Source organism: Crocodylus siamensis, chromosome 5, assembly GCF_052110815.1.
Source record: "Crocodylus siamensis isolate JL-2025a chromosome 5, ASM5211081v1, whole genome shotgun sequence".
Taxonomy (NCBI): domain Eukaryota; kingdom Metazoa; phylum Chordata; order Crocodylia; family Crocodylidae; genus Crocodylus; species Crocodylus siamensis.
In genome coordinates, this window is record NC_143399.1 from 1,302,360 (window position 1) to 1,314,502 (window position 12,143).

Sequence of the window (12,143 nt, forward strand, 5' to 3'; positions counted from 1 at the left end):
CCGGCTGCCAGCGCGCGCCGCCGCCTCCGGCACGTGACGCGTCTCCTCCAATCCCCGCGCGGCTCCCGGCGGCCCGCGCGCCGGCAGTCAGCTGACGTCCCGGCCGTGCTGACCCCCGCCAGTGCGAGAGCAGTTGCCGCGACGTCATGTCGGGGATCCCGCTGCTCGGCGCCGGGGTGGCGCTGGCGGCCGCTGCCACCCTCGTCGGCGTCGGTGAGAGCGGCGGGCGGGCGCGGGGAGCGGGCGCGGGGCTAGAAGCCGGGGGGGCAGGGGCTCTGACAGGGGCTGGGGGGTAAAATCTAGGGGGTGAACTGGGGGCCCGGACCTGGGCTGGGGAGAGTCACGGGGACGGGGGGAGTTGAAAGGCTGGGGGTAAAAAACCAGGGGGAGCAGGAAGCTGGGGGGGGACAAACCGGGGGGACCTGCTGCGCTCCCCGCGGGGCAGTTGCAGCCGGCAGCGCCCGCCCGGGGCCGGCTCCTGCTCCTGGCCGTGGCACGGCGGGAGCCCGCAACAGTCCCCGCGGCCGGTCCCCGCTGGATCCTCCTGCTGCTGAAGGGCACTGGGACGAGCCCTGGAGCCGCCCGCCTCCTGCCTGCTGCGGCTGGCGGGGACCGGCCTGTTCCTCCTCCCCGCGGCGCTGGGAGCGGTCGCTTCCTCTCCAGCCTCAGCCTGTTCCCCTTCTCTGCCCGCGCCAGGCCCCAGCCGCGGGGGGGGAAGTGGGCGTCCCTGGTCTGCCCTGGTGCAGTCCTGCAGCCGATGGAGCGAGGCGCTGATGTGCTGGGCAGGCGGCTGGGAAAGCTTTGTGGCCGCCCCCAACCCTCGCGCCTGCCCTCCGAGTGCGCCACGCTCAGACTGCCCCGCTGGCTCCTTCCTGACTGCGGCTGGGACGGCAGCAAAGATTCTCCCGCGCCCCCCCGGGCTGCTGGGGGCAGCTCTTACTAAGTGCCCGAGTGCGGCTGGTCGGGGCTCTGGGGCAGGAGGCTGCACTGATGCTGCCCCCCTCGACCTGCCTGACTGGCACGGACTCCTGGTCGTGCATGAAAAGCCTCTGGGATGCGGCTGGCCTGTGCCTCCAGCTGCTGCCGGCAGGAGTTGGTCCACGCCGTGCGCGTGCCTCGTCCCCCGGCGATAGTCGGCCCGTCCCTCGCACTGACTCACTCCTCCCGGGCGCTGTGGGGCTGGCGCGGTCGTGACTGGGCAGCATGTGAGGCTCCGCGGGCAGCACGGGCCCTCCAGAGCGGATGAGACGCTTCCTCCAGGGGAGCATGTGACAGGCAGGGCAGCCGCGAGCTCTGCCCATGGGGGGCTCTGCCCTGGCCCATCTTGGGGGTGACTACTTTGGGAGCACGGGGGGGCCCCAGGAGGCCTGTGCTCTCCAGCCATGGGGTGTCCCTGTCATCGTTGCCTCTTAGCCCCGGGCTGGTACCGGCCTGGTCGGGGTGTGACTGGAGCTTTCCCTGCTTTGTTTTCCAGGGGTCTGCTACACGATATTTGACCTGGGTTTCCGCTTTGATGTGGCCTGGTAAGGGCCCCTCTGTCAAACTCCTGCCCTCCGGCACACCGCCTGGGGCATGGGGCTGGGGCTGGGGCTGGAGCCAGACAGGCAGCTGCTGTCTGGAGGGGTGGGGTGTAAAACAGCATCTGCTCCTCGACTGGCTCACAGCTGCTCTGTCTGCAGCAGATGATGTTCCTGGCATCACAGTGTGCGACAGCAGCTGCTTTGGCAGGAGGCTCAGGGGCCTGGCTTGGCATTCAGTGATTAGAGCCGTCTGGCAGGTGCAGGCCTGGCCCTGGTGTGAAGGGTGCAGCGGTTGGTGCCAGTGCTCCCTCCTGGGTCCTGCGCTGCCCCTCTGGGCAGCCAGCTCCAGCTCCATTGCCTGCCCTGCCAGCTCCTGGGCACTCAAGCTCACGTCCCAGAAGCCTCCCGGCCCCTGCTGTGGAGCTGAGGGTGCAGGGGGCTGGGGAAGGCAGGAGGGAGGGACAGTGGCACCTTGCTGGGAGCCCCCTGCCTGTGACCCTGGCACCCAGGGCTGGCTCCTGCCCTCATTTTTCACAAGCAGCTCCTTTCCCTGCCCAGGTTCCTGACGGAGACCTCGCCCTTCATGTGGGCCTGCCTGGGCATCGGCTTGGCCATCTCGCTCTCTGTGGTGGGCGCTGCCTGGTGAGTCAGGGTCTGTCCCAGGCACAGGGGGTGCCTGCAAGCTTCCCCATCATTCCTGGGCCTGTGTAGCCAGGGCTGGCCAGTTGGGAGGGAGGCAGCTTGCCTGCCACACTGCCTGGGAGGGGGTGAAGCCATGGTCCTCGGTGACCTGGCCGTGATGCAGGGGCTGAGCTTCCCTGGGCGTCATGGGAGGACCTGGTGCTCCTGCAGGGAGGCTGGTGGCCGTGCAGTGCCTGCCTGGGCTGAGGGGAGAAGCCCAGGCCCAGGGCCAGCATGCCCCAGGCTGCCCGCACTGACGTGCTCCTCTGCTGCAGGGGGATTTACATCACCGGCTCCAGCATCATCGGGGGCGGTGTCAAGGCCCCACGCATCAAAACCAAGAACCTGGTCAGGTGAGGGGAGCACAGGTGCTGGAGCAGTCAGAGCTGGTGGCAGGGGGTGCAGGGCTGCCCTGCTGAGGCAGGGCTGGGGGCTCAATCCCTGCTCGGGAGGGAGGGAGGGACAGGAGTGCCTCATTGGATGCACTGTTGGGGGTCTCTGCCTTCCATGCGGAGCAGCCAGGTGTGGGCGCCGACAGATGACTGGGCGCATGTGCCCTGCTCCTGCCAGCGAAGCATACAGGCATACCTCAGAGATATTGCGGGTTCGGTTCCAGACCACCGCAATAAAGCAAATATTGCAATAAAGCGAGTCACACGAATTTTTTGGTTTCCCAGTGCATATAAAAGTTATGTTTACACTATACTGTAGTCTATTAAGTGTGCAATAGCATTATGTCTAAAGAACAATGTACTTTATTGCTAAAAAATGCGAAGTGAGCAAATGCTGTTGGAAAAATGGTGCTGATAGACTTGCTTGAGGCAGGGTTGCCACAAACCTTCAATTTGTAAAAAACCGCAGTATCTGCGAAGCGCAATAAAACGAGGTATGCCTGTATTGACGGGGGCCCCCCATACCATGGAGCTGGCCCCATACTCACCCCTTTGCCTTTCTCCCACAGCATCATCTTCTGCGAGGCTGTGGCCATCTACGGGATCATCATGGCCATTGTCATCAGCAACATGGCTGAGGTGCGCAGGGACCTGCCTCTGCCGGGCCCCTGGGCACCCCACTGCAAGGCTTGGGTGGAGGGAGTCTTCACAGCTTTCCTCTGCCAGCCACAGCCAGGAGCCCAGGCCCTGGGGGCAGGGGCGCCTTCATGTGTGACAGCCCCACGTCTGCAGCTACAGAGCTGGGATCGCTGGGTCTCAACCCATCTCGCAGGGGCTGCTCCTGCCCCGCCTGGTCGGTCTCACAAGGCCTGAGGGCTGCAGTCCCTGCACTGTGAGGAGCCAGCAGGTATCTGGCTGAGCTCCAGCCCCTCGTGCCCTGCTCAGCTTCCCCCCAGGTCCAGAGCCACGAGGCTGGCACAGATCTGCAGGGTCACATCCAGGGCAAGCCCTGCCCGAGGCAGGATCAGCCCTGTCCAAACCAGCCCAGACAAACCACGTGTCCAGCCTCTGAGCGACATGACACCGTCACCCCTGACTGCACCAGGCCTCGCTCCTGCCCCCGGGAAAGCAGGGGGGCTGTAGCTGCCACCCTGCTGCTGCTGCTGCAAAGCGGGGGATCATGGACAGACCCCAGGTAGAGGCCGTGCTAGGACCCTCCAGCTCGAGTCCCAGCAGGAGCGTTGGCAAAGCCCCCAGCCTGATGCCCAGTGCTGCTGTGGGAGGCAAGAAACAGCCTTAAGCCTTGTAGGTACAGGAAGGGACAAAACTTCCCAGCCCACTGGCAACTGGCAAAGCCCGGGAGCATTCCTGGCCCCGACTCCTCTGCAAGGACGGGCAGGTCCCAGAGCAGGGGGCGCGGTGCGGGGGGCAGTTATCCAAGTGGATGGTGCCGAGTTGCTGAGGGGGCAGGGGTCTGCGGGAAGTGCTGCGTACATGGGGCATGTGCTGGCAGAGAGCTGTGGGCGTAGCTTTGGGGGGCAGTGCTCTGGGCTGCTTCATGCGGGGGCTCACGTCGCAGGGCTTCGCCCCGGATGTCTGGGTGCGTTCCGGGCCCTGCCCCTCGGGGAGGGTCTGTGCGATGCCACTGACCCCTGCCGTGTCCCTTCCCCCAGTCTTTCACCGGCACCACTCCGGAGTCCATCGGAGCCAGGAACTACCATGCAGGTAGGTGCTGCCTTGCCAGGTGCCTGCATCCTCGCCAGGTGTGGCCCCGGGGTGTTCTCCGCCCAGCTGGCGCTCTCCCAGGGCCCTGCTACGTTTGCAGGAGGGAGCCGGGCCCAGCCTGTGGCAGAAACTGTCCTGCTGCCCCTGCGCCCCTGGGCTTTGTCACTTGGCTGTAGTGGGATCGGGCTCCATCCACTGAGTTGTGCCTGTGGGGCCCCTTCCCAGCTCAGTGGGCGGGGGGGGCCATGCCAGCCACAGACTGCACCACACTCTCCATGGGGCAGCCTCTGCCAGTGTGCTGCTCCCCTTGGACGTGGTGGTGCCACAGGAAGCCAGCCGACATGCCTAGGCTCAGCCCGCCTGCCCCCTCCGTTGGGCACTGCAGCTGGGCTGCGACCAGCTGGGCACATGGGGGTCCTGCCCCCTCCCCAGGGACCACAGGCCAGGTTCCCATGTGTGTGGGCCGGCCCTCGTGGCACCCCCTTCCTCCCTTGCAGGCTTCTCCATGTTCGGGGCGGGGCTGACGGTGGGGCTGTCCAACCTGTTCTGCGGGGTGTGCGTGGGCATTGTGGGCAGCGGGGCCGCGCTGGCTGACGCCCAGAATGCTAGCCTCTTCGTCAAGATCCTCATCGTGGAGATCTTTGGCAGCGCCATCGGCCTCTTCGGTGTCATCGTCTCCATCCTGCAGGTACCCCGGCCCCGGCCCAGTGGGGGGGTGATAATGCCCTGGAGCAGTTCTCACCACACTGCAGAGGCGAAGCGCAGGGGCTGCACTCCCAGCTGCTGTCTGCCAGGGCCCTGCAGCCCTTACTCTGCCCACCCTCTGCAGCAGGGGCAAGGGGCAGCCCAGGGCGTGGATGTCCCTGGGGCACCTTGGGTACTTGGCAGGGGAGCTGTGCTGGGGCATTGGGGCTGCTCTGGGTGGGGCACAGGGTGCAGCGAGAGCAGGGGGCTGCCTGCAGCCGTCGGGCATGGTGCCTAGGGGCGGGGATGCCAGGCTGTAGGGGCTCCAGAGGAGCCTTTCTGATCTGTCTCCTTTCTCTGTCTCTCCCCAGACCTCTAAAGTAAAGATGGGGGACTGAGCCCCGGCCCAGCCCAGCCCCACTCCGCTCCGCTCTGCTCGGCCCAGGGTGGCTGTACATAGATATTTAATATTCCTTCCCGGGGCAGGCACTGACCCCAGCCTGGCGCGGAGCCCCGGGCACCCCCCTCCTTCCTGCTGGAGGAACCAGTCGTCTCTGTGTGTGTGTGTGACCCCCTGCCCCCAGCCGCCCGGTCCAGTGGGGCCCACCGCGCTACCGCCTGCCCCGGCGCGTGTGCAACCCGCTCGCCATGCCGCTCCGTGTCCGTGCAGTAAACGTGGTTCTTCTCCCTGGTGGCCGTGTCTGTCCACTCTGTGCTGCGCCGGGCTCGTGCCGCCGCGGCCCGCCACGGGCACGAGCTACAGCGGCACTACTGCCTCCATCTGCCCTCCTGCCCCCCGCCCGCTCAGCCTGGCGCACGGCGCTCCTCTGCGTCCCAGCCTGTCGGCCTCGGCCCGGGCCTTGTCCCGGGGGGCAGGCCTCAGCACAGGTCCGGCCTGGTGCAGGCTCGCGGGTGCGGGTCAGCGCCCAGTGCTGCTCGCTGGGCCGGGTGGCCCTCCCTGGGTGGGGGCAGGGGGCCGGACTGTTCTAGCTGGTGGCGCCGCGGGGCCGGTCGCGCGGGGAGGACGGCCAGCGGGGCCCTGCCCAGTCGGGGCGCAGCACTGAGCCAGGGCCGGGCCCCCACGGCGGGCCTGGAAGCCTTCGACAGCGGGGCCCCGGCGGCCCCCGGCTCCCAGCGGCCACCGCATCGTGGCAGGCCCGACTCCCGTGGGCAGCTCGGGCCCGGGGCCCCGCGCTCGCGGGCTCGGCCACGGAGGCCGGGGCTTCTTGGGCCCGTCTCCTACCCAGGCGGGGCCCGGCCGGGCCCCGGCGCCTTTGGCGCTCGATTTTGGGTCTCGGGCGGGGCGGAGGCAGGAGCGGCGGGGCGCCCGCTCCCCTCCCCTCCCCTCCCCGCCGGGGCCGGGCGGCGGGCGGAGCGCGGGGCGGGGCGGGGCGGGCCGGCGCTGCCTGCGGCTCGGCGGTGCGGGCGCGGCCGGCGGGGCCCGCAGCCCGGCATGGGCGGCCGGGGGCCCGCAGCGCGGGGGAGGCGGCGCCGCTGAGGGCCGGGCCGGCGGACGAGCCCCGCGGTGAGTGGGCCCGGCCCGGCGCGGCCCGGCTGCCGGCGAGCCTTTGTCTGCGGGGCGCGGCGCGGCCCGGCCCGGCCCGAGGGGCCCCGCGAGCCCCTTCCCCAACGGCCCGGCCCGGCCGGCCGGCCGAGGGGGGGGGCTCCGGGCCCGGTGGTGCTGCCTCCTGCCTGCTGCTCCACGTGCCGGGGTGCGGGTGCTGCTGGGCCCGCAAGGGACCGGACTGGGGGCGCCGCCTCGGCGGGCCGGGGCCGGGGCCGGGGCCGGGGCTGGGAGCGTCCGCTCCAGCAGCAGGACGCTGGCGGCCGGGCCGGGCCGGGCCGGGGGCGGCTGGCGCTCTGCTCGCAGCTCGCGCGGCTTCGCACAGGCCTGGTCCCCCCTCGGGCAGGGGGTGTGCGGCATGTGGCCCGTGGGCCTGGCCGTGCCCCTGCCCCGCACTCGCGCGCGGGCAGCAGGGGAGCGTGCCCTGAGCTGGCGGCTCTGGGCCCCTGCCGTGCCTCCTGCTGACCGCCCGCTTCCCCCGCAGCGGGTCCAGCGGGGCCTGGCCTGCAGCTGTAGGGGCCTGCGATGCAGGGGCTGGACGCAAAGGCAGGGCCAGTGCAGGGGGCTGTGGGCACTGGCCGCGGGTGCCTTGCCGGACGGCCACGCCGTGGGGGGCTGCGCGACGGCCGGAGCCAAGGGGCCTCCCCCATGGGGCGGGCAGGAAGGCGCTTCGCCTTGTTCTGCAGGGAGCAGCTACCAGGGCAGGAGGGACCTGGCCCCGCCACGGCCCGCGTTGCCATGCCCGGGTCCCGTGTGCGTGGGCTGTCCCACGGATGGTGCGTGCGTGCTGGTCCCCACGCCGCCCCTCGCAGGCTGTGGGCCAGGCCTCGGCAGTCTGTTGCACACGTGGTGCCTGGCTCCGTGGCACAGGCCTGGGGCAGGGACAGAGATGGGTTTGGGCTTCCCTGCTGTCCAGCAGCCCCAGCCACCCCGCTGGCCACCCCTGCGCCGGACGCCTGGGTCCCACGCAACGGGGTTCTGGCTCCGTCCCCGCTACCTTCATGCAGGGCTCAAGAAACTGGCTTGGCCCCTCTCCCCCACCCCGAGGGGGCACCGGGACAGATGCTCCCCTTGTCCCCGGGTGGGAGCAGGCAGACCCCCCGCCTTGTGCAGCCCACAGCAAACCGGTAGCTGTTGGGGCTTGGGCGCAGGGGGTGTACGCGGCACCGAGATGGAGAGATGCTGGGGCAGGTGTCGTGCTGGGAAGCTCGTGAGAGCCACTGCTCAACAGGTGACCAGTAGAGATGTGCTGAGGGGCGTTGGCATGGCAGGGGCTGGTCAAAGGCCACGGTGGTCACGGATCCGGCTCCAGTTCCACCTCCTCCAGCACCCTGCGTGGTGGGGCTGTGCCCCTACCCCAGGCACTTATATGCCAACCCAAGGAAGTAACAGTCCCTTACAGGTGGGGAGGTGGAGCTGGCATCTAACTTCCCCCAGGGCAGAGCTACGTCCCCTGTGCAGGCGGGAGCCCTGAGCCAGCGGAGCTGGAGCCAGCGGGCAGGCGCGAGTCTACGGCTTTGCAGCCCCGGGCCTGGCTCCAGAAGGCCTGGTGCCTTCAGGAGGTTCTGGGGCGGCCTGGGGACACGGGAGCCGCCTCTAGCTGGTGCTGGGCTGTGAGTGGGGTCAAGCCCCTGCCTGGCTGGGCCGCTGCGGGCTCTGGTTCTGCAGGGGATGGTGCCTGAGCGTGGCCCCAGGGCGCCCGGGCTGCTCCCCTTGTGCATGGCTGAGATGCTCCGAATTGGGGCCCAGTGTGACCCCTCCTCAGGCCAGAGCCACGCAGGGTGTCACGTCCAGGGGGCTGGTGGAGAATGGGGCAGGGGCTGGGTGCGAGGGGGGGCATGAACTGACCCGTGTTTTGTCTGGCAGGATCAGCGTTGACCGGAGCTGCCCCCGCACTTGGGGCACATGCCCGCCCGCCCGTGCCTGTGCCTGGAAGATGACCAGGCTGCTGCTGGGGGTGACGCTGGAACGCGTGTGCAAGGCCGTGCTGCTGCTGTGCTTGTTGCACTTTGCCGTCACCGGGGTGCTCTACTTCGACGTCTATGCGCGCCACCTCGACTTCTTCAGCCACTTCAATAGCCGCAACGCCTCCCGCGCCCCCCACGCCGGCGCCAACGCCAGCGCCGCCCGGCCCCGCAGCACTGCTCCCAGCTGCGGCCCGCCCTCGACCAGCCTCCGGCCGGACGCCAACCACACCGCCACCCTGCCACCCCTGCTGCCCTGCCAAGACGTGCCGCCTGGCTTAGGTGAGAGCTGGGGCCGGGGGGCTACGCGCTGCCGAGCCTTGTGAGAGCTTGAGGGGCATCACCCAGCCCCTTAACAGCCCTGGAAAGAGGACGTGCACAGGCACTGACATCCAGCCTGTGGTGCCTCCTGGCATCCAGGAGGTGGACGGGAGGGCACTGAAGGGTGCTGGGACGCCTGGGCTCCCTGCCTGGCTCTGGGTGACTGAGCGGAGGAGGGCAGAGATTAGTGGATTTGCCTTCCCTGCTGCCGCAGGGGGCCCAGGGGCAGGATCGGGCCTGCTGGCAGAGCGGCGTGCCAAGGGCTGGATTCTGCGGCTCGCCCAGGCTGGGGGCAGGGTGCATGGGGCAATCCTGGTGCAGCAGGCAGTGACGCCCTGCCCCCGCACAGTGGGGCGTCTCCTCATCGAGTTCAGCTCGCCCATGAGCATGGAGCGGGTGCAGCGGGAGAACCCCGAGGTGCGGGCGGGCGGGCGGTACGTGCCCCCCGACTGCCAGCCTCGCCAGAGGGTGGCCGTGCTGGTCCCCTTCCGGCACCGCGAGCACCACCTCAAGTACTGGCTGCACTACCTGCACCCCATCCTGCGCCGCCAGAAGGTCGCCTACGGCATCTACATCGTCAACCAGGTGTGCGCTGCCCGCCAGGCGGGCCAGGGGGCTGTGCTGGGGGCGGGGGTCTGGCTCCTGGCGATCCCCTGCCAGAGCCCAGGCAGGAGCTGGTTCTGGACCAGGGGAGCTGAGGCCACCCTGCCCATCAGGGGCCGGCCCATGGCCCTACAGGGAGCGTGGGGCTCTTGGCGTGGCTGTCTGCATGGCCTGGTGCTGCATGGAGACCCCTGGGAGGATCCCCGGGGGGGTCATTCCCGTGTCGCCCCTTCCAGATCCCTGCCGGGGTCGGGCCCTATCTCTGCCACCGACCTTGAACATGGCCCTGGGCATGTCACCTGAGCTCCCCAGCCAGGGGAGGGGGCATCTGCCTGTGCCCTTGCTTGGGCAGGGAGGGGTGGGAGCTGAGCTGGCCGGGTGGGTGCAGCAGAGGCGGGGGGCTCCATGCTAGCCCCCCAGCCACGCAGCCCTATCCCCACAGTACGGTGAGGACACGTTCAACCGGGCCAAGCTGCTGAACGCCGGGTTCCTGGAGGCACTGCGGGACGACCCCGAGTACGACTGCTTCATCTTCAGCGACGTGGACCTGGTGCCCATGGACGACCGCAACCTGTACCGCTGCTACGAGCAACCCCGGCACTTTGCCATCGCCATGGACAAGTTCGGCTTCCGGTGAGTGCTGGGGGCCCTGCCACGGCCCCAGACCCCCGTCCCCTCCCTGCCGCAGGCTCCAGCCTCTCTGCACAGCCCTGGGCTGCATTGGCAGGAGTGGTGCCGGCAGATTGAGGCAGCGATTCTTCCCCTCTATTCGGTACTGGGGAGGCCACATCTGGAGTCCTGTGTCCAGCTGTGCGCCCCCCCACTACAGAAAGGATGTGGACACACTGGAGAGAGTCCAGTGGAGGGCAGTGAAAACGGTTGTGGGGCTGGGGGACAGGACTGGTGAGGAGAGGCTGAGGGGACTGGGCTGATTGAGTCTGGAGAAGAGAAGACCGAGGGGGATTGAAGAGCAGCCTCCAACTCCCTGCAGGGGGGCTGCAAAGAGGACGGAGCTGGGCTGGTTTCCGTGGGGGCGGATGACAGGACAAGGAGCAATGGGCTCAAGCCGCAGCAAGGGAAGTTGAGGCTGGATTTTAGAAAAATCTTTCTCATGGGGAGAGTAGTAAGACACTGGAATAGGCTATCTAGAGAGGTGGAGCAGTCTCCGTCCTTGGAGGTGTTTAAGACCTGGGTAGACAAGCTGCGTCTGGGCTGATGGAGTTGGGGCTGGTCCTGCTCGGAGCAGGGGGGTGGACTAGATGTGACTCCTGAGGTCCCTTCCAGCCCCTATTTCCTGTGAGTCTCTGTGGGGCTCTGGGAGGGGTGCAGAGGCCGCCCACCTGAGCCATGACCCCCGCCTGCCCGCAGGCTGCCCTACGCTGGCTACTTTGGGGGCGTCTCTGGCCTGAGCAAGTCCCAGTTCCTGAAGATCAACGGCTTCCCCAACGAGTACTGGGGCTGGGGCGGTGAAGACGACGACATCTTCAACCGGTGAGATGGCCCCGGCTGTCCCCCGCCCCCCCCGCTCCTGGCTCCCCGGGTGGTGGGGAGCTGCTGCGTGCAGAGCCGGGGGGGCCCCATGGGCTGCTGGGCTCAGGCCCCGGCATCCTGCACACGCGTGTTGTATGGCCCTAGAGGGGCTGAGCCTGGGGCAGGGACAGGGACTTGCAGCAGTGGGGCTGGTCCCAGCGCCCCCCTGAGCTGCTTCTGCTCCCCCAGGATCTCGCTGAATGGCATGAAAGTGTCACGGCCTGACGTGCGCATCGGGCGCTACCGCATGATCAAGCACGAGCGCGACCGGCACAACGAGCCCAACCCCCAGAGGTGAGACCCTCTCCCTCCGGCCTGGCTTTGTCACTGCCCGGAGCCACCCCCAGCTCTGCTCGCTCTGCCCTGGGACATGGGACCGGACGCACCGACTCCTGGGATCCCTGCCCTGCTCCCCCGACTGGCTCGGGGCTCCCAGTGCTGCCCTGTCCCTGGGGGAAGGGCGCAGACGCCCAGCTCAGGCCCCTCGTGCCCCTGACGTGGCATCGTGCCCACGCCCGTGCCCGGCAGGTTCACCAAGATCCAGAACACGAAGCTGACGATGCGCCGGGATGGCATCAGCTCGCTGCAGTACCGGCTGGTGGAGGTGTCGCGCCACCCGCTCTACACCAACGTCACGGTGGACATTGGCAAGCCGCCCCCGCGCCCAGCCCGCGGATAGCGCCGCTGGAGCCCGGGCACCGCACCCGCGCCTGGCCCTGCCCTGCCCCGCTCCCGGGGCGCTCAGACACTGCAGGGCCTGGCCCCAGCCGAGGGCACGCACGGACCCGGGCCCTGCCCCTGCCGGCGGCTCCATCTCATCGGCAGGGCCTGCGGGGGACTTGGCAGCGCAGTGCCCGCCCTGCCTGCCTGCCCATGCCCCTGGCAGAGGACCCAGACCCGGTGGCTCTGCTCCATCCCTGCAGGTGCTGGGGGCCATGGAAAGCTGCGGCCTGCCTGCCCCCATCCCACCGGGCCAGGCCGCCCGGCTCACTGCCTCTGCACGACGCGCCCGGATGCCCTGGCCCCCTCCTGCCGTCTTCCTCTGCTTCGGTGCTCGGAGCTGGGCCTGGCCAGACCTCCCACGCCCCCTAGCCTGGGCTGCGCCTCAGGTGAGTGACTGCCTGCTCTGTGCCTCAGTTTCCCCATGCAGGGGCGGTGC

The 12,143-nt window shown here is 69.0% G+C and overlaps 3 protein-coding genes across 4 annotated transcripts; 2 read left to right on the forward strand and 1 right to left on the reverse strand.

Annotated features, from left to right (window-relative positions):
- Positions 1-56: 56 nt before the first annotated feature.
- Positions 57-5,693, forward strand: ATP6V0B (ATPase H+ transporting V0 subunit b). 2 transcript variants are annotated; one of them, XM_090049341.1, is made up of 8 exons: positions 57-213; positions 1,475-1,523; positions 2,079-2,162; positions 2,477-2,554; positions 3,163-3,232; positions 4,267-4,318; positions 4,816-5,006; positions 5,374-5,693. In XM_090049341.1, the coding sequence occupies exons 1-8, from the start codon at positions 147-149 to the stop codon at positions 5,398-5,400; spliced, it is 618 nt and encodes a 205-aa protein (XP_089905467.1). In that variant the 5' UTR covers positions 57-146; the 3' UTR covers positions 5,401-5,693. The 2 variants fall into 2 exon arrangements, with proteins under 2 accessions (XP_089905467.1, XP_089905468.1); XM_090049342.1 differs by lacking the exon at positions 1,475-1,523 and having other exon boundaries at positions 66-213.
- Positions 5,694-5,881: 188 nt separating this feature from the next.
- Positions 5,882-8,425, reverse strand: LOC149863331 (uncharacterized). Its single transcript, XM_090048431.1, has 2 exons — positions 6,409-8,425; positions 5,882-6,241 (listed from the first exon to the last, which is right to left on the reverse strand). The coding sequence occupies exons 1-2, from the start codon at positions 7,567-7,569 to the stop codon at positions 5,882-5,884; spliced, it is 1,521 nt and encodes a 506-aa protein (XP_089904557.1). The 5' UTR covers positions 7,570-8,425.
- B4GALT2 (beta-1,4-galactosyltransferase 2) lies at positions 6,394-12,108 on the forward strand. The gene is made up of 7 exons (XM_090049339.1): positions 6,394-6,527; positions 8,433-8,812; positions 9,201-9,436; positions 9,897-10,087; positions 10,823-10,945; positions 11,174-11,278; positions 11,513-12,108. Exons 2-7 carry the CDS (start codon positions 8,503-8,505, stop codon positions 11,661-11,663), a joined length of 1,116 nt encoding a protein of 371 aa, XP_089905465.1. The 5' UTR covers positions 6,394-6,527; positions 8,433-8,502; the 3' UTR covers positions 11,664-12,108.
- The last annotated feature ends 35 nt before the right edge of the window (positions 12,109-12,143 follow it).

Bases quoted from the DNA above. Each gene is read 5' to 3' on its own strand.
- B4GALT2 (XM_090049339.1), top strand. From the start codon at position 8,503: ATGACCAGGCTGCTGCTGGGGGTGACGCTGGAACGCGTGTGCAAGGCC. The intron at 9,437-9,896 runs GTGTGCGCTGCC...CTATCCCCACAG, and splicing joins GCATCTACATCGTCAACCAG to TACGGTGAGGACACGTTCAA. The intron at 11,279-11,512 runs GTGAGACCCTCT...CGTGCCCGGCAG, and splicing joins AACGAGCCCAACCCCCAGAG to GTTCACCAAGATCCAGAACA.
- ATP6V0B (XM_090049341.1), top strand. From the start codon at position 147: ATGTCGGGGATCCCGCTGCTCGGCGCCGGGGTGGCGCTGGCGGCCGCT. The intron at 214-1,474 runs GTGAGAGCGGCG...TTTGTTTTCCAG, and splicing joins TGCCACCCTCGTCGGCGTCG to GGGTCTGCTACACGATATTT. The intron at 3,233-4,266 runs GTGCGCAGGGAC...CCCTTCCCCCAG, and splicing joins TCATCAGCAACATGGCTGAG to TCTTTCACCGGCACCACTCC.
- LOC149863331 (XM_090048431.1), bottom strand. From the start codon at position 7,569: ATGAAGGTAGCGGGGACGGAGCCAGAACCCCGTTGCGTGGGACCCAGG. The intron at 6,242-6,408 runs GCAGCGCCGGCC...CCGCCTGGGTAG, and splicing joins CCCGCACCGCCGAGCCGCAG to GAGACGGGCCCAAGAAGCCC.